This window comes from Psittacula echo (assembly GCF_963264785.1).
Source record: "Psittacula echo genome assembly, chromosome: 26".
Taxonomy (NCBI): Eukaryota; Metazoa; Chordata; class Aves; order Psittaciformes; family Psittacidae; genus Psittacula; species Psittacula echo.
Window position 1 is genome coordinate 2897181 of NC_137761.1, and position 19171 is coordinate 2916351.

General features: G+C 52.8%; 2 protein-coding genes across 3 annotated transcripts in view; one reads left to right on the top strand and one right to left on the bottom strand.

The window, feature by feature from the left end:
- Window positions 1–708: 708 nt before the first annotated feature.
- On the top strand, window positions 709–5782 carry RUSC1 (RUN and SH3 domain containing 1; the record flags this gene model as incomplete). Its single annotated transcript, XM_080634819.1, has 9 exons — window positions 709–2266; window positions 2545–2637; window positions 3074–3150; window positions 3282–3456; window positions 3568–3673; window positions 3758–3804; window positions 4070–5021; window positions 5099–5227; window positions 5418–5782. The coding sequence occupies 9 exons, from the start codon at window positions 709–711 to the stop codon at window positions 5584–5586; spliced, it is 3306 nt and encodes a 1101-aa protein (XP_080490945.1). The 3' UTR covers window positions 5587–5782.
- A 1433-nt stretch (window positions 5783–7215) lies between these two features.
- The window catches only part of ASH1L (ASH1 like histone lysine methyltransferase), a 38228-nt gene continuing 26272 nt past the window's right edge, over window positions 7216–19171 (bottom strand). The window contains exons 12-28 of one of the 2 annotated variants that reach the window (XM_080634763.1): window positions 18134–18280; window positions 17071–17179; window positions 16725–16886; window positions 16423–16517; window positions 16058–16215; window positions 14964–15116; window positions 14440–14494; window positions 14205–14337; window positions 13734–13982; window positions 13226–13312; window positions 12900–12990; window positions 12236–12374; window positions 11513–11685; window positions 10978–11144; window positions 10358–10398; window positions 9608–9909; window positions 7216–8898 (exon numbers count right to left, since the gene is read on the bottom strand). In XM_080634763.1, the coding sequence (XP_080490889.1) occupies window positions 8807–8898; window positions 9608–9909; window positions 10358–10398; window positions 10978–11144; window positions 11513–11685; window positions 12236–12374; window positions 12900–12990; window positions 13226–13312; window positions 13734–13982; window positions 14205–14337; window positions 14440–14494; window positions 14964–15116; window positions 16058–16215; window positions 16423–16517; window positions 16725–16886; window positions 17071–17179; window positions 18134–18280 (2353 nt within the window). In that variant the 3' untranslated portion in view covers window positions 7216–8806. Of the gene's footprint in view, window positions 8899–9607; window positions 9910–10357; window positions 10399–10977; window positions 11145–11512; window positions 11686–12235; window positions 12375–12899; window positions 12991–13225; window positions 13313–13733; window positions 13983–14204; window positions 14338–14439; window positions 14495–14957; window positions 15117–16057; window positions 16216–16422; window positions 16518–16724; window positions 16887–17070; window positions 17180–18133; window positions 18281–19171 lie in introns of both variants that reach the window. The other variant, XM_080634762.1, reaches the window with a different exon arrangement.

Below are 19171 nucleotides of genomic sequence, written 5' to 3' on the forward strand. Positions count from 1 at the left end.
CTCCCGCCGCAGTCGCCGCCGCAGCGCGAGGTGAGCGGGGCTGGGGCGGGGGCCGGGGCCGGGCGGGGGCTGCGGGCGGCTGCACCCGCGGGGCCGGGGCCGCTCCAGCGCAGGGGCCGGGGGATGCTCGGAGCTGCGCGGTCGCTGCCCGCCGCTGCCGGGCGGTGCCCGGGGCCGTGCGGAGCGGGGGGGCGCTGCGGGAGGCTGCGGGCGGGCGTCTCCTCGCCGGGGCCGGGGTCCCTGCCGCGGCCTTGCAGCCCCGGCGCTGTCGCCACCCCTCGGCCGGGCCCGGCACCGACCCCGGTGAGGGTTCAAGGGCGTTTCCTCCTTGGTGGCATCCTCGGATGCTCCTCACCTCTGGGCGGGATCCAGCGCTCCCTGCGCTGCTCCCCCGCACCGCGCTCGGGAATCGCCCACCAGCCCCGGGCGCAGGGGGGAGCTGTGGGGCTGCCCCTTGCTGCTGGGCACGTTCCCATCTCGGAACCCAAGGGCCCAACCCCGACCACCTGCATCCAGCCCTTCCCGGCTCGGGGCCTGCCGCAAGGTCGCCGTCATCCCTTCCACCCCGTCTGCTCCTCTCCAGGTTCGTGCTCCGCGCTCTCCCCTGCCCGCTGAAGGGGTGTTTGTTGTTTGCAGGGAGCTGCATGGTCTGAAGCAGGAGCTGTGGGGCTCTCTGAGAAGCCCCAGCACCACCAGTGAGGCAGCATCATGTTGGCTCCAAAGAAAGGCCTCCTGTGCAACCTCAACCACATCCATCTGCAGCACATCTCCCTGGGGCTGCACCTCTCCCGGCACCCGGAGCTCCAAGAGACTTCTGGCTCCATGGGTGGAGGGGACCAGACCGGCTACAGCGACTGCCCGGAGAACTGTGAGCAAGTGGATGCCAATTCCAACAATCCCTCCCTGAAATGCCGGTGTTGTGAGTCCCATCCTCAGCAGGCAGTGACGCTGGGTCTCCAGAACCAGACAGCTCAAGAGGATTTCCCCTGCCTGCATGCTGGGGAGGAGGTGGCTTCCCCTTGTGATCTGGCTTCCTCCTCCTCCTCCTCCTCCTCCTCTGTCAGTAGCTGCTCGGATTTCAGCTTGGATGACTCCCCAGTCTCCGTGTACTGCAAAGGGTTCCCCAGAGAAGAGCCTCGACCCCTTGAAAATCCACCCAGCGTCATTCCCACAGAAGATGCCCAGGATGTGCAGTCGCTTGGTGATCAGGGTGGGACGTGTGATGGAAGAGATGCCAACCTCAACCCCCCGGTGCCCCAGAGACCGGCCTCCCTGCCCGGAGGGAGCCCGGACAGCCTCCGCAGCAGCAGCTCGCTCGACTCCCGGTGTGATGAGACCTCCCCCAGCGTGCGGGACGCCGCTGGCATCAGCACCGACCTCGATCCCAACTGCAACCCCCTGCCCGAGGCTGAGGCTGCCCCTCCAGCACCGCCTGTGCCAGGGCGCAGGGATCCTGCTCTGAGCCGAGCTCCGGAGCTGCGGCCCCGGGCTGGAAGCATCCCCCCACCAGTGCCCCCCAGGCCCCGGAGGCGCCTGCAGGTTCTCAATGGGCACAGAGCAGGGCAGCCACCTCTGCCTGCGCGGCCTCTGGAGCTGGAGCCCGGCTCGGGCGATCTCTGCAGAGACGTGGGCAAGAAAACCATCACCTCCTTCCATGAGCTGGCTCAGAAGAGGAAGAGGAACGGTGCTGGGCCTGCTCCTGCCCCTGCCCCTGCCAGGGCTGACCGCAGCGACTGGCTCATCGTCTTCTCACCGGACACGGAGCTGCCTCCTCCCAGCGAGCTCCTCTCCAGCACCACGGGCCAGGAGCCGGCCCGGCCCCAGCTCCAGCCCGAGCCGCCACCGCGACCCCCCGGCTCCAGGCAGCGCGAGGTGACCACGTTCAAGGAGCTGCGGTACCGCAGCGCTTCCAACAAGGCCAAGGGGCAGCCAGCGGGCGAGCGGGCAGAGCCGGGGGCATCGCAGCATCGCCCTGCGCTCCCGGAGGCGGCCTTGGGCAGCGACAGCGCAGGCTGGGTGCCACCGGTGCCTCTGGAGGGGCAGCTGCTGGCACCCATGGACGGCCACCAGCTGAAGAGGAGGAGATCCCGGCCGGGGCTGCAGCCCATCGCGGAGGGGCAGCCCGGGGACGCGGAGGAAGCGGGGCCGCCGCTGCAGAGCGCCCTTCCCGGCGAGAAGGGAGCCGCGATTCGGAGGCTCAGGGGACCAGGCGGCGCCCCGCGAGTGCCCGGGGCAGGCGAGAGAGGGGACGGGTCCCGCAAGGAGGGTAAGAGCTCGGGTCCTGTGCGGGCGCGGAGCGGGGCTGGGGCAAGGACGGGCTCCGAACCCCCCCCGGGGCCGCCCCGCCGCGTTCCCTGCCTTCCCCCGCCCCGTTCCTGGCTGCGGCGGGGCCCGCCCCAGCCTCTGCCCTTCGCCCCGCCGCGGCCTCCGGCTCCATGGGCGAGCGCGGCCCGGCCGGGCCCGGCGCCGGTAACCGCGGCCGGCCCGAGGGGGCGAGGCTGCGCCTTCCCCCGGCAGCGCCTGATGCGGCCGCGCTCCCTGCAGCCGAATCCCCGCCGTCCGCCGCTGGAGCCGCCGCGGCCCCGGGCCCGCCCGGGGCGGGAAGCACGGAGGGAGCCCGCGGGGAGCAGAAGAAAGGTAACGGCAGCGGCCGCGGGCCCGGGCGGGCTCCGGTGAGCGGGAGGAGGCCGGGGTCGGCCGTGGCCGGTCCGCGGCCGCGGGCAGGGGCGGGCAGGGGCTGCGACCCCGCCCCGTGGTGGAGCCGGGGAGCGGGGGCGCGGCGCTGCCGTTCCCCGCCCTCGCCTCCATCCTGGCCCGGTGCCCTGGGGACCGCGGGTCCTTCATCCCGGCACGGTTCCCATGGCAACAGCCTGGATGCTCCTTGCGTCTTCCCAGCACTCCTCTGTGCCTTGGTGTCCGGAGAGGCGGCTGGTGCCCAGCACGCAGGGAGGCTCTGGGCTCAAGCACGCACTGAAGCCGGGTCATGGGGAGCTTCTCCTCACCCAACACCCGCAGGTCCTCCTCGGGGCTGCTCTGAGCCTTTCTTTCTGACACCTTCCCTTCTGCCCCCCAGCCCTGCTCATCGCCATCAGTGCCGCCGTGGATAAGGTCATTGCTCACTTCAGCTCTGCACGGAACCTGGTGCAGAAGGTGAGGCTCTGGGCTGGGGTGGGCAGAAGTGAGGGCAGGAGGGGCCTTGGGACCTCCAGGGGCTTCGTCCCTCCCCGCAGGCTCGGGGATAGGCACTGCCGTTCCCTTCCTCTCCTCTCCCTGTGCTTCAGGCCCAGCTGGGCGACAGCCGGCTCAGCCCTGACGTGGGGTATCTGCTGCTGCACACCCTGTGCCCTGCGCTCTACGCCTTGGTGGAGGACGGGCTCAAGCCCTTCCAGAAGGACGTCATCACCGGCCAGAGGAGGAATTCCCCTTGGAGCGTGGTGGAAGCCTCTGTGAGGACAGGTCTGTGCGGGGCACTCAGAGCTGGGGGGCATCTCAAGGAGCCTGGAATCCTTCTCCAGCCTGGGCTGGGGGGATTGGAGCCTGGAGCGGTGACCATTGTGTGTTCCACAGGCCCCGGTGCGCGCCCCTTCCACTCACTGTACGGGCACGTGGCCGGGCTGGCCCCGCTCCACAGCACCAGGCAGAAGTTTCATGCCTTTATTCTGGGCCTTTTGAAGTGAGTTCCAGCCCCTCTGGCCCCTGCTGCAGGTTGGGACAGAGCCCCAGGAGCTCTAACGTGGGTTCCCTTTGCCTTCTTTAGCATTAAGCAGCTGGAGCAGTGGATTTCTCACCTGCAGAAGAGCCCAGGTAAGGAGACAATGTCCAGAAGATCCCCATCCACGTCCTCTATTACTTACCAGGGTGTAATCAGGTTCAACACATAAACAGGTCTGATCCCAGCCCCTTCCCACCCATGGTGCTTGGCTGGGATTTGCATGCTGGAAAAGGGCATCATTTCCATGGTGTGCCTTTAATGCAGCTCTCGGCAGAAGCTCCTCTGACCTGCTGGGACAGCCCTGCTGGCCCTGCAAGGGCACTTCGCAGCCCTCCAGCGCTCTCTTGTCTCTCGTAGGTGTCATCTCCGTGCTGTACTCACCCATGGCCTTCTTCGCGCTGAGCCAAGGGCCTTTGCCCTACCTTGCTGATGAGCTGCTGCTGCTCATCCAGCCCCTCTCCGTGCTGACTTTCCACCTGGACCTGCTCTTCGAACACCATCACCTCTCCATGGATGTGCGGCCCTTGTCCCGCCGGCCGCAGTCACCGCCCTGTCCTGCCCATGGCTCCGCTCCGGGTCCCGGCCGGCGTTCCCTGGGGGGGCTCTGCAGCGTCGCGGGGCCCAGCCTGGAGGATCAGACCCCCCGTGATGCCGTGGGGCCCCAGCAGCCCCACGCTGCTGCGCTGGTCCCTGGTGCCCAGGTCGGGGCCGCTCTGCAGCAGACCCTGCAGCACGTCCTGCGCTGGGGCGACCGCCTCAGCCGCACGCTGCTGGGGACCGACGGCTCCCCGGCGCCCTCGCGGCCGGAGCCAGGCCCTGGGGATGCCGGGGCTGGTCCCAGGGGCTGGTGGGGGCAGCTGGGCCGGGCCTCCAGGACCTGCTCCGTGCCCAGCAAGGAGAAGCTCCCCTCGGTTTGGTGGATGAAGCTGCGGGCGGCTGCGGCGGATCCCAGCCCTGGCCCGGCCCTGCCGCCCCTGGGGGAGCCCAGCGGCACTGAGCTGCGGCTGCTGCAGACCAAAGCCGTCCCGGAGCTCCCCTCTCCGCAGCCCAGCAGCAGCGCGGGCACCTCCGGATCCTCCTCCCCCGAAGCCCTCATCCTGTCCGCGGGAGCCGGAGCATCCCCTGTGCCGTCTGATCCCGCCGCTGGAGAGAGCCCCCGGGCATCGCCTGGTGCGGACGGGAGCCGGGCATCACCTCCCGGGCCCCGCGATGCCGACAGGGGCCGTTGGCTGGGCCGGCTCTTTGGGGCCTCCAGCCCCTCGGCCAGGAGCTTCCCTCCCAGTCCCGATGCAGCCTCAGCGAGGTCCAGGTAAGTCCCAGTGCAGGGCCCCCATCAGCTCCCACATCCCCAGGCCGGGCTGAGTTTGCGGCTTCTGCTGCCTGCAGGAGACCTTCGAGCTGGCTGTCACCCGGCGCCCGTGTCCTGGCTGCGGTGGTGAAGGGGCTGGCGGCTGAGAAGAGCCGGGCTCAGGAGCAGGCAGAGGGGACCGTGTCGGACTCACCCCGGCCCTGCAGGTGATGGCGGCACCGCGGTGCTTGGGGCTGGAAAGCTGCCGGGGGGGGGGGTTTGGTCCTGGGCTCTGCACGCTCTGCTTGGTGGGACGTGGTCCGATGGCAGCTCCTCCATGAGCATCCTGTGGGAGCCTCTCCCAGGGGCACTGGGGGCGCGGGGGGGGGGTGAGTCCGGATGCTGTTTGCTGTGCAGGGCGGTCCGGGCGCTGTGCGACCACACGGGCACGGCCGACGGGCACCTGAGCTTCCAGAAAGGGGACATCCTGCAGCTGCTCTCCACCGTGGATGAAGACTGGATCCGCTGCTGCCATGGAAACAGCACTGGCCTGGTTCCCGTGGGTTACACATCCCTGATCCTGTGAGGGACCGGCTCCTGCCACGCTCTCACCACCTCAGAGCATCCCTCGCGGGGCTCTGCTCACTCGCATGACGTTACCCTGAGCCTGCGCCGCCGCGGTGCCCGGCATCACCACGGCTCCCATGGGGGACCTGCTCACGCTCCTGCGTCCTCAGCTGCTGCCCAGCCTGCGCCAGGGCCGGGGAGGTCCCTGTCCCCGCTCCATGCCCCTGCCATTGTGTCCCCCCACTGCTCTGCCCTGTGCCCGGCAGCCAGGGCCCGGCCGCACTTTGTCCCATGGGAACGCGCTGATTCCAAGGGGAAAAGCTGGGAATAAAGGTTGTGACTCCCGTGGCTGCGAGTGGGAATGGGTCACTGCGGGGGGAAGCTGGTGCTGGGGCTTTGAGGAGCAATGCTCTTGTTCCTGTTTCCCTCTCAGCTGAGGGACATTGGATCTTAACGGGAATGGGGTTGGCCTTAAGGGGGCTTGGTTGGGCTCCACACTGGGCTTGGAAACAGGTCAGGCCAGGTAGGTCCTCAGGTGGGTTTAAGTAAAGCTAGCTCTTCATCCCTTGGGCTGGTGACTCTGGTTCAAAAGGGACACAATCAATGGGGCAGGGACCACAGTGGTCCAGGCTGGGAGATGGAGAAGAAAACCAGGTCACAGGGAAGGGGAAGCATCGAGGAGCGGCTTCATTGATAACGTGAAGAGCCACAAAACACCCCCAGCAACCACCTCTGAGGTCTGCGGCCTCTGCAGGCCTGGAGGGGATGGCTCTGGGTGCCTGGGGCTGCACCCTGGGACCAGGCACTGAAGCTGCAGGTTTAAGGGCCCAGGTACCCATGGATGCTGCTGCTCCTGTGTCCAGGCCGCCACCAGCGCTCCTGCCCAGAGCATCAGCATCAACCCAAAGCCATGGGAGAGCCGGGACAAGAACCCCTGGCAAAGCAACGGGAAGAGTGGGACCAAGAGCAAAGAAAAGCCCACGAAGGCACCGATAGGAAAAGATTTTCCATTTAATACTAGACTCTCTCAGGATTGAGATGCAGGCTTTTTATGCAATTACATCCAATGTTAAAATTGGTAATACATAATTTACAAAGATTAACATCAAAACAATGATCTATTTAGATATGCTTTGTAAAAAGGAAATATATTAGCAGCATTTATTTTCAGCAATCACACAGCCTACACCCATGCAGACTAAGAGTTCATATCTATTTGCAGTAATGTAGTGCTTCCTGGTCTGAAAACAGCGATCCTGGCGACCCTCCGGTCTTCTCATTATTATAAAATAACCCCAAAATAAAAAAAGTCCTTAATTTCTACACCAGTAAGAAAAAACGAAGTCTTTGCACTTACCTAACGTTTGATTGTCTAAAAAACATCTCGGTTTAGTCTTTCAACAAAAGAAAGATAAAATGAGAGAGCTCAGGGTGGCGCTTCCGAACGCACTTGGCTTCTTAAAAACTTCTTTCTTTTAGTGTTTAACACCATTGGAGACGATGATTTCGGGGCTGGAACTAAAGGAGACAACGCAAGGGGGGGACATGCGATATTCCTACTACACGCACGAGTATTTTATACTCAGGGCTCCTGGTTCTGTACAGTGCTTCTCTACAGTAAGAAAATATTCCAAACTATTTCCTTAGGTTTTGTCTTTTTTTTTTTTCTTTTTTTTTTTTAATAAAATATTTGTGGGTTTTATTATTTTTTTTTTCTCAAAGGGTTTTTTTTTGCCTTTTTTTTGTGGTTTTTTTTTTTTTTCTTCTTTTTTAATCTCTTTTTTTTTTTTTTTCTGTCCTTTTGAAATCAACACGGAAAAGTTGAATGGAATGAGCCATGTTCCACTAAGAGTAAAATAATCATCATAATAACAAGAATGTACATTAGGACGAGCTTGGTCCGTTAAAAAGGAACATGTAACTACGGTATTGCTTTACATCCACGCAGCAGATATATACAACTTGGCACATTAAAAACCGGTTTTCTTCGAAGAACATCTAAACCAGGACTGTATATGCATATGTACGTCGGAAGGACAAAAAAGCAAAGCCATTTCCAAGGGGCAGCGTAGCCGACCCCCCCCTCCCTTTGCTCCATGCCCCGGGGCAGCCCCACTCCTGGGCATGCTGTGGCTTCCTGCGGGGAGCAGCGGGGGCCTGCGTGCCCTTGCGGGGCTGGCACCCGGCAGGGCAGAGGGAGGGCGGCGCGGGGTACGCTGGCTCTTCAGTTCAGAGACGGACAGGTTAAGCTGTACAACCAGAACACGAGGGGAGTGTTAGCAGTTGCTATATCCTACAGGGCACAACAAACACTCGCTGGGAATACTGCTCGACGGTTCATGTAGTGAAGGGTTCCTCTGGTTTCGGGGGGGGGGGTGTTTGCTTCTTTTGAACAGGTTTCCATTTGCACAACACACGAGACACACGAGAGCCACGGCTTCTCCAACCCAGCAGCAGCGATGGTGGCGGCAGGGGCTGACCTGCGTTAGAAAACCTCTGCAGAAAACAAGTGAGAAAGAGAAATCCCCCCCCCTCCCCATTCCATGCCGCAGAACAAGGGCCTCAAGCAGCCAACTCCTGCCTTGCTCCAAGGGGACTCTGGAAGCTGCTCCTTGTCACACACGTGCGCACCGGCCGCTCCGCGCTGACCCCGTCGCAGCTCCAGGGACGTTTCTCTCCTCTTGGAACTTGTGCAAATCAGAGGCCACGACTTCAGGGCTGCCCTGCATTGGAAGCCACTGGGCCCTCACCCTCCCATCCGGATTTCATTCATTGCCATGGGCCACGGTGGTGCCAGCAGTATCTCGTACAATCACAGGTTAAGTGGTGACCATGGGGAATATTCTCAGAGTAGCTCAGTCCTTTTCCTTCTCACCTCCCCCATTCCTGTCCTTTTTTACCTCTTTTTCTCCTTTTTTTTTTTTTTCTTTTTTTTTCCTCTGAGTGGGAATCTCAAGCAAAAATAAATTAAATTTGACCATCCTGGACAATAACCACGAGGTTTTTCTCAGTACCTAACATCAATACAAGGCACGCCCAACAACACACACACCATAAGAGCACTGCAGAGCAGGGCAGGGCAACCTGCCAACCCAGACATCTAAGTGCTAACTGTTTGTATATTTGTCAGTTTGCTGCTGCCCTCTTTTCCTTGGCTGGTGCAGAGGAAGTTGGGCTCCTGCCCTCAGTCCTCAGCAGACCTTGTAGCAGACTCCAGACCACAGCTTCCTCTGGTGGCATCACTTCCTGAAGCTGCTCTCTGGGATGGTCAGGGTTCGCCGCCGCAGTTTTCTTCCCGATCCTTCCTCCAGCAAGTAAGTGACATCAATAGCTGCAACAGAGCACAGGCTTTTGGTAAAGGAAGGTCACAGCAACAACAGTTTTCCCACTTCCCTACTCACGGTTCCTCCAAGGATGTTTCCATCCATAGCAACATTCAAAACTCTACTGGACAAGGTGCTGAGCAACCTGGCTGAAGTTTGGAGTTAGCCCCACCTTGAGTCATGTTTGCACCTGACGATCCTAAAGACCCTTCCAATCTAACTGATGATTCCATGACTACTTTGCATTAACTCCCAGAACGCAAAGGAGACTGCGCAGAGCTCATCCTAAGCTTTAAATCAAAACCAGACACATTTAACTAGTGCAACCACTGCACCCCAATTCTACAGCTTAGACAATGCCTACAGAAGTTACCTAAAACCCAATGGAAAGCTCACTGAAGGTCAAAAGAGACTTTTCAAATTCCCTTCAGTCTCACTGTGTGTCTCTGTTCAGTTTCTGAGCTGAATGATGGGGAAATTTGCCTTCAGGGAGTTTTGGTATAAGCACAGTGACAGTGGTAGGAAATTTCTTTGGGATTTAGTGGAAATTGCTGCTGTTGCAATAGAAAACATTGCTGCAAAGAAAACTCCTTCCTAGGAACGCCCACTAGCAATGACTTCAGCCAAACCCATTCATTTCATCTCCACAGTCTGCAGTGACCTGAAGACAAATCTGCTGAAGAAACGCTTCTGTGTCCTCAGAGAGCAAAATCTCACCGTTTTTCCCTGGGATTTTCTCTAAGAGGTTTAGCAGGATCTGATTCAGTCTCTCCCTCTGAATGTGCCGCCTTTCCTCCGCAGTGCAGAGCTGCCTCGTGTCCGAGCTGCTTTCTTCTACCTTCTTCTCAGCTTCACAGCCCTCACCAGAGGCTGCCTCTTTTTCTGCCTCCTCTAGGGTAGGCATCTCACTGGAAGTTTGCTCTTGGTTTCCCAATACATCCTCCATCAAGGGAAGAGAATCTTCTTCTTGGTTTAAGTCTTTAATCTGCGGTTTGGAGCGGTCTGTTTTCCAGGATGATCTAGCAGGGAAAGAAGGGTTTAACCACCACAGTTTTCCAGATGGAAAGGTTGGTTACTAGTGAGCCAAGGACTTGTCAGCAGCCAGGGGGGGTTCTGGAACCTCAGTCGCTTGACTTACTACGTACATTCAAACCCTTAGTGCCGGAAGGCTGGATGCTCTTGTCCTGGGATCTGCCATCTCCCACATTCAGCTGCTTTTGCTACCTTTCTAAACAGCTTCCGTACTCTTCCTTACCTCCATTATTAAGGAACACTAACACTGCTTCTATATTCTATTCTTCCTCACCTGTTCCCTTGTTATCTCTTCGTTTAGAGAGATTGCTTTAAATAATTTAAACTTCTTATTTCCATAGCACCCAGGGGAAACGGGTATGGAAATGGGTGGACACTTGACAGACAGGATGATCTCATCTCTTCCCAATGAACACTCTGGTAGGTAAGACTCACCTGCCTCCATTTCTCTTGTAGTTGTCTGGTACATAATGAGGCTGTAAGAACAGTAAAGAGTATGGTTAATACCAAAGAAAATTCACAGTGGAAGAATGTGACACAGCCAGCCTGACCAGCTCACATGGGACTGGATGTTGTGTGAGGCTCTAAAACACATCAAATAATTGTACAGTTGCAGAATTGTGACCAAAAAGTGAGTTTTAAGATTTTCTTCGCTCAGGAAGTGAAGTTTGGCAGTGTTCAAGGCCAGGCTGGATGGGGCCTGGAATCGGATGAGCTTTAAGGTCCTTTCCAACCCAACCCAGTCTGGGATTCTACGATTCTAGGAGCGGCTTAAATGAAACTAGCACCTAGATTTCAGCCAGAAACTACCATCTCCAAACTTACACATCACTGTTCATTCAATATCTGTTGGCCTTTGAACTGCATATTCTCTATCTCCAATCAGTTTTGCTTTCTAAGCTTGCTTTCTAGACAACTTTCCCTCTAGACTGTGTATGCTCATGTGTCAGCTTTTTTTGGTTTACCAAGCTTCACTCACAGGGAGCTAGGGGCTTTCCAAGAGTATGGCCAGTCTTGCAGCAAAAAGGAAGGAAGCCAAGGGAAGAAATACTTACTGAAAAGTCTCTCTTGGGTGTGAGTTTCTTGGGAAAGTGGTCGAAGGCATAGGGCTTGGTGCAGACAGGATAGCGGTTCCGGTGGATCTTGTAGAAGAGATGAGCTGATTTGTCCAGGCGGTAGTCACAGATATACACATCCTGCTCCTTCACACCTTTTGGCCTCCCTGCATTTGGAAACAGAGCAGGAAAAAATGCCAGTGAGATTCAAGAGGATGCTCATGGTACAGCAGAACAACAGCAAGCCATTCACAGTGTCAAAGAGGCATAGCGGCTGGCAGAGCTGTTCAGTGGGATGGAAGTTAGAACAAGATGAGCTCTAGGGCCCCTTCCAACCCAAACCAGTCTGGAAGGTATTTTGATCACTTACTCTTCTACTTTTATTTCAATTATTAAGCTGTTCTTATCTCAAACCATGGGTTTTATCTTCTTCTGATTCTCCCCATCCCACCGTGGGGTGAGTGAGCAGCTTCGTGGTACTCAGTTGGGGTTAAACCACAGCAGCAGCAGTGAATTGTATTTCTTTTCTCCTTACCTTTGCAGTAGGTGTAGAGGTCAAGAACACAGCACGTGCCCACCACAGCCTCCAAGGGGATGATTTCATACAGTGGCACCCGGAAGAGCTCATTATGATAGAACTTTCGAGAAGGGGAATGATGCGTTTCATGTGGACGGAAATAGTGATGACCAAAGGCAAACCGCTCCTCTCTGCAGGGGTGAAGTGAAAGAAAGAGAGAAACAGGAGGGAAAAAAGGCAAGAGATTATGTCTATAAGCCCAGATACAACTTCCCTTCAAGCCCTCCACCTCATTTGGAACAGTCTTGCATTTTTGCGATGACTGTGATGAAAAGCAAAGTCACACGAATGTTACACATTCAACTTTAGCCCCTTCAGTAAGTGGAAATACTCCTAGTGCGAGTTTTATGAACACAGCAGACTTACTATGCTGCTGTCATTGGCGCGTTTAATCCCATTACAGGGGTTTAGGCAGTGATCATGAGCTGTCAGTGTGTATCCTTGGCCTGTTCTAACTGAGGAAACTGGATCAACTGATAGCTCTTATCCCTTGTTTAAACCTCCACATTTAGATGCTTTTACTTTGCAGTCATGAAGCACAAGCAGAGGCATCATGAAGCCTCTGTAACTGAAGCGTGTTCAGTCCTGCGCTCTCAAGCTATGATCAGACTTCTGCAAAAGCACTGTTCAGCCAGGCAGGTATCTGCAATGTCCCCAATACAAGAGATGCCTTGAACATACTTCTCATTTTTCCAGAGCTTTTCGATGCGGAATATATCGAGTTTCTCCCTGTTGATGTGGGACAGGAGCCGGTAGGACTGCCGCACGGGGTGGCCATCCGGAGTTCTGCGGCTGTCCCTCATCAGGTAAACACAGTCACCTGGCAATGGGCACAAAACATACACCTGTAAAGAACTTGTCATCAGTCCAGCACCAAAAATAGAGCAAATGCTTCCATTAAAATGAACATGACTTCTTATTCCAGCAGAACTCCAAGAAGATGCACAGATCAGCACTGACAGACTCAGGGTTTTGAAGCAATGTCCAGAAAGATACACTTCAGGGAACGAACAAGCAATAAGGTGCTGTTTTAATGACCATTCTACACTAAAACACTGAAGACCTAATAGCCTCCTTTGCCTTTACTTCTAAATGTTAACTACCACAAGTTGGCTCAGCATCTTCCTTCTCTGGCCAGAAGGAGAGCCCTATCTGTGCTAAAGGTAATTATGTTGCTTCATCAACCAGCCTGTGAGAACTCATACTACGTGTCACTCCCATAATAGCAAAGAGTGCAGCTTTCTACTTGTAAGAAGATAAAAGGATTTTAAACAGGGTGATGCCAGAAATCTCTGTACGCTCTGATCTGATGGAAAGCACAGCAGCCACCAGGGTTAGCACATACCTTGGCGCAGCAGCAGATCATCCCGTAGTAAGCAAATGTAATAGACACAGCCAGGCTGGGCATAGTGGGGACGAGGGATCATGGGCACCTCCTGGATAAAGAAAGAAAAAAGGAAAGAAATGCTGTGATGCTCACTATAATCAGTGCAAAGATGGGGCTGAAATCCTTTTGCAGAAGTGGACAGAGAATTGGCAGTTAAGGTGGATAAACCTAAACCAAGGAAGCTACACTATAAGGTGAGAACCCCACACTGGTCTGGCCAATCTCAATAAATGTAAATGCAAGAGCTGCTTTAGTTTAGCAATAAAGAGGAGACTTTTTCTTACCCTGTTCACTGACCGAGGTTCACACTGCTCACACAAGTAGTGTTCAACATCCGAATTCACCCCCATACAGTCACAGTGCTGCCAGACCTAGAAAACCAGATACATCCCAGTTAGAAATTCCTGTGACAGACTGCATTGACAACTGGCATTTTCTCAAGCAAATATGGACGAAAGCAAGGAAGCGAGCTTCCCAAAGGAAATTCAACGTTTTCTTTGAGCTATTACAGAAGACACACAAGATCCTTATGCAACCGTGTGCTCCAAATTGTTGAAGTTAATTCTGCTTGCCAAGGACAGGAGCTGCTGATAGTCTCAGGGAAGTGCTAGCTCCTCTGTAGAGAAATGCAAGTTGCATTTCTTCTGTGAAAACAGACTTTCAATTCCTCTGGAGAGGAAGTGAAGGTCTGCAGATGTAATTCATGCTACCAGCTACACGAAACTGCTAGTAAATAGTGCACTGTTTACGGAGAAGAGCACCAGGCTCTGTTTTGTGTTCCCCCTGCCTCACCATGCACTTTTCACACTGGATCATGAGTCCTTCATCTTTGTAAAGGCCACAAATGCATCTGATCACGTCCTCGTCCTTCTCGTGCCCGTTTTCCTTCTCGCAGACCGATGTCTCACTGCTGTCCGCCTCGCTTGCTGTTTCTCCCACAATCTCATCAATCTGGGCCGCTGCCTCGTGCCGGGCGCTGTAATACGCCTTCCGCAGGCGGCACACGTCGCGCCCCGTCGGGGATTTCCTGCCATAGTATTTCTGTGTGAAACCAAAGCAAAGAAACCATTAAGGTCCTTTCCAACCCAAACCAGGCTGTGATTCCATCATTCTATCAATATCTGCTCATCAGAAACACATCATTACAAGGTTTCTTCTTCTAAAACAGTTTTCTTCTCCTGTTACTGTAAGTCATCAAGAGCATTAAATGAGGCTACATGCCCACTGTCTCTGCAATAGCTTTAAGGCCAGAGAGAGCCTCACCTCTGCATTCCGGAAGACCTTCAGCATGTCCCCATCAAAAGCTTCCACAGTTTTGTAATACCCAGTCAAGATCTGCTTCTCAATCGTGGCAAGGTCCAGGGGATCGGAGATCTTCTCATAATAGTCTGCATTTCTAAAATGGGAACGTATGCACCATGTCATTTTCACTAGCAAGTCAAAGCTGTGCAAATCCATTATGGAAAACTTCAGGTTGCTCTGGGAAGCAAGTACTTACTTTTTCTTTGGGGGTAGGTTCAGGAGAGGAGTGGCAAGAGCCTGCCTGGAGGAATCTGCAACAGGAACACAGAGTTCAACATTTACTTGAGTGAAACTTCAAAAGACAAGTAACTAACAACACTCCATCTAGGTTAAAAAAAGGCTCTTCTACTATCTGAGGCAGAGGGAATTGAAATGCTTTTGCATTTCTAGAAGTTGGCTGCTGTAATGGGACTACAAGTATCAAAACGGATGATATTTCCTTGCAATTCTGTCAGCTGTACCATTTTGCTGAACCACTTAAAAAGCAATTTAAAAGCATAGCAACATCTGCAGATTCTGGTGGCAGAGGAAGAGGTTGGGGACAAAGCAAAGTGATTTAAAGTCATTACTGGTAGCAGGAGAAAGGGGGGAAAAAGAAGGAAGGTTCTTTAACACCCTGGAAGAAGCTATTTTGTTCCCTAGGATCTGCCATTCAGTTCATTGCTTCAGAGGCTGAGAAAGTCTTCAGGGAAGTTTTTTAAGGAGTGTTGTTACCTTCACCTTTATAGGCGATGATGCTATCACATATTTCCTTAAAGATCTGGGCTAGGCGGGCAGCGCGAGCCACCTCAATGTTCTCCTCAGCTGCAGCCAAGCGGCGTGTTCGCACGGAGCGAGCGGTCTGAAGGGCTGAGAACTGGGTCATGAACACATCTGAAAGAGGGCAAAAAGAAAGATCCAATCACAGCCTCCTTTCCCATCCAGCAGCTCCCTCAGTTATTAAAATGAACGTGTTTTCTAAGCTACTACAATAGTAGAAGGCTTCAGTTTCATATCCCCAGGTCAACTCTCACTGCTTCGAGCTCATCTAAATGCTTAAGCTGGTTAGCAAAGGACTTTATGTTGCTGGAACAAATACAGAATGTCACTGACTTCACCTAAAACACTCCCCAGCTTTGCCTGTACCTGACAGCGGGACCCAGTCCTGCCTGGCTGTGAAGATTATGGTCCGACAAAGGGAGAGTGCTATTTTTGGAGTAGGATTTTTGTCCCGTTCCCATAGCTGCACGCCAAAAAGCTTTGTTCTCTGAAGGCCTGAATGCCACTGAATTATGAGGATAAATTACAATTGTCAAAGTCAGCACAACTGTTTCTAGTCTAGGGACACAGAATGCAGGAAACAGCCCTTCTCTGTGAGGGTCCAATCACGGAAGATGTTAAATATCATCTTCCTCCTCTTCTGATAAACCACTCCTGATGCAACACGACACAGGACAACTTCTACCAGGACTGAGAGACAACAGGGCTGCTGGAGGAACAGAACTGGATCCAGGAACCACACCAATGGTTTAGAGAGTCCAAAATTCTCATCCTTAAGCAAGCAGCATTAAGTGTTTCAGAGGAAACTGCAGAATCCCATTATGCCAAAACCCTACCGAAACAGCAAAAGAGCTTCTGTCTTACTCTGCTACGTAAAGATAAGGGCATTCATACACAAACATGTATGTAGGCATTTTTCTCTGTATAGCATTCCCTGTATGTGTTATAAAGGCACATGGAACTTGTAAGAACTCTGCATTTGATTTATACACAGAGCTTAAACTTTTCACATAGGCTCTCAAAGCAGCAACCTGAGGAACCTGTGGTGGCCTCACCAGATTTAATGTTCCCATCATCCCGACAGATCCCATTCCAGCGGTTGTACAGTGATGTGCTGTGGATATTGTCACTGACATGCTTCACTTCCTCTTGCTTCTGTCGAATCTTTTCCCAGTTTCGTACCAAAAATACATGGTGTTTCAGCACAAAATTCCTATGGGAATTAGAAAAGCATTCAAGAATCACCTTCTTACTGTAAAATCCATTCCTTCTCTCCTCAGTGGAGAGGAATTCCACCCTAGTTGCTTAAAGGAGAACTACGAACTGCTTACTCAGGCATTTCATGAGGACCTATCTCACAGAAACAACATCTGCACACGGCTCCATTTCTGAGGAGAATCCCACGGAAAGAATTCCTCACCTTTCCCTGTTTGACATGGGCTTCATCTGCAGCTGTGGCGTCAGCCTTGTTGGTGTGTTCACACTTTCACTGGGCTCCTCTGGGATGTGACCCCTCTGGAAAACACATCATTCTGATAGACAGGAAAAACTGTGCCGAGGACTTGGCAAAGCACTAAAAGTAGCTGCTGAGACAGAACCTGCAGTATTTCTCTATAGCATTTCTCTGAAGTTTAAAATACACAAATACAGGGTTTTTTGCTCTGATGGCATGAACCCATTTCCTACCGTTTATTCACATAAAAAGCTGGGTTTACTACTTACTCTCTTCTTCAGTTTGTGCTTTGACTTCCTTTTCTCTTTTGACCGTCCAGGCCTTCTGTGGGTGCTCACAGGCTGATTGCTTTTGCTTGAAAGCCCATTCATTCGCTGACTTTTACCCCCGATTATTCCTCTGCATTTGTCAAAACCACACTTGCAGAGTTGCTTTGAAAAAGAAAATAGAGATATCCTTTGAAAATAACCCCCAAAACATGTAGATTCTCTCTCAATATTCTAAAGAACCTGCTGTGTCAAATACAACACAAAAGCTTTGGTTAAGTGACCTTCAACTTGACACAACCGTTTGTCCTGGCTGAGTTTTCTCAAGGCCTTGCACAGGGAGCCTTACCTGTTTTTCCACATTGAAGGAATGAAAATTGTAGTCATAAGTCAGTTCAGTACCAGCAGGCATGTCTTTAAGTGCATACAATCCAATCCTGTAAACACCATTCACAGACCTGCAGGGAAAACACAAAGAAAGATTCCCAAGAATTACAAAGAAAAGGCTTTGTCCACATAGTGGAAGAGTTAAGAGACAGGAAGCAACCCTTCTGCTCTGCCCTGGATTATGCTGCTGCTTCATTTGTGCTATTCTCTCGTTTCTCTCTCGCAACAAACTTTGGTAGCCAAAAAAGTGAATCCTGGGTTTACAGAGAGGAGGCAGTTGTGCTTCAAACAGAGAAGCTCCAAATTACATTGGCTGTTGTGGCAGACCTACTTCTCAACCACCAAGACTCAGGCCCTCCCCTTAAATCAAAAGCTCACCTTGACCATCAGACCTCATTTCACAACAGACACTAAAGTCAGCTGCCTCTCCAATACCTTTGCTTCTTTTGTGCTGGATTTTCCAATGTAAAACTTGATTAGTATTGCTGAAATCCACTAGAATTAGCTGGGAATCACCAGCTTCTCTGCCACCACCTTATCACAACCATCTGCCACTTCACTCTACGTTATCCCCTACAAGTTTCTCAGAAGTGCTTCCTACTAGTCTGGCACTGGCTTGCTTCTGATAACAGAGTACTGATAGGACACAGGGTTTGCTGAAATCAGACTACTTCCCTCTTTGCCTGCTTTAAAAAAGAGTATTTGAATTGAAGGAAAGAAGAGACATGCAGAGATTATTTTCGGCATTACCCAGGCTTCGAAATGTGGAGCAGATTAACAGTATGACAAACAGCAATGTTGGATTTGCCTTGCCAGTAAACTTAGATTCTGTCTCCAAAATGTCCAATGCTTGAACACATTACATCACTCCTCTTGTGCAATGCAAGCATCATAGAAATGTTATTTACAGTGTTCAGCTTGATTCCCCTCCCTATTTTTAGACGAGATTCTCTTGATGCTTTGGTTATCTACATGTTAGTCACTGCCATCCCAGTCTTCCAGTAAACACAAAATGTTTCTCTTACCATTTCTGCATCTCACAGTTAGGATTACAGCTGTGGTTGATAAAACGAGCCTCATTGCCCATACGATAACTATCTATCACCATTCCACTGTCTAAATTCAGGCAGTAATGATCACTGTGATTATGGTACTGTTCAATCATCCGGTTCCTAGGAAGCAACACAGGAAAGTTATTTGTGATTCTGCTTGTTGCTGCAAAACAGGGAGTAACAAAGTCATAGAGCGTTTGGGAATTCTGAGAGAGGGTTTGGAAGGAAAAGCAATGATCATCTTTGATTTTACAGAACCATACACCTCGAGATGGAGGAAAACCATTTTTATACCTATTTTTATAAGTCAAGGCCACTGACAGAGCTTGCATTAGAATTTAGAAATTTGCTCTTCTGGAATGCTCCCTTTTGGGTTCTGCAGATTATCTGTCTACATTTCATGGTGATAACCTGTGTATGGAAGAGAAAATGCAAGTATACGTTCTTTGGTGTGTATCTGTATGCATGTGAACAACAATCAGCTTCTTTCATTAGCTGGGACCGGATACAATTGCTGGGTTGACATCCATGGATTACAGCTTCCTCTTTTTAGCAAGAGAGCAACAAGAGGCCGTTGTGTTAGCAGGTATTTCTGCATAAGAAGATTGCATTTGTCTTCTGATGGGTCTCTAAGAGCAAGTATGTCCCTCCAATCTCAATTGTCCTGTGATGTCATGGAGTTAAAAGACTACATTCATTATTAACGCTCCCACTTGTTCTTTTTCGTACCTATCTGCAGAAGCTGACCACCCTTCCTGCTCCATTCTGCCCCTCAGTTCTATCTTGCACAGTTCATATCCTGCACAATCCTCATAATGACGTAAAATTCATATGCACTTGTAGCATTTGGCATTTCTAGAGCAGATGTGGCAGATGATGCATTCCAAACACAATTGTGCCTCTCTATTTGACCGAGAAAAACTTGGTGGATCAAAAGAGCTCAATTCTAGGCCTTCCTTCTGGTGGCTGTGACCAGAAAAGCATTCTTCCCCCCCTTCCTCTCCCCTTTGT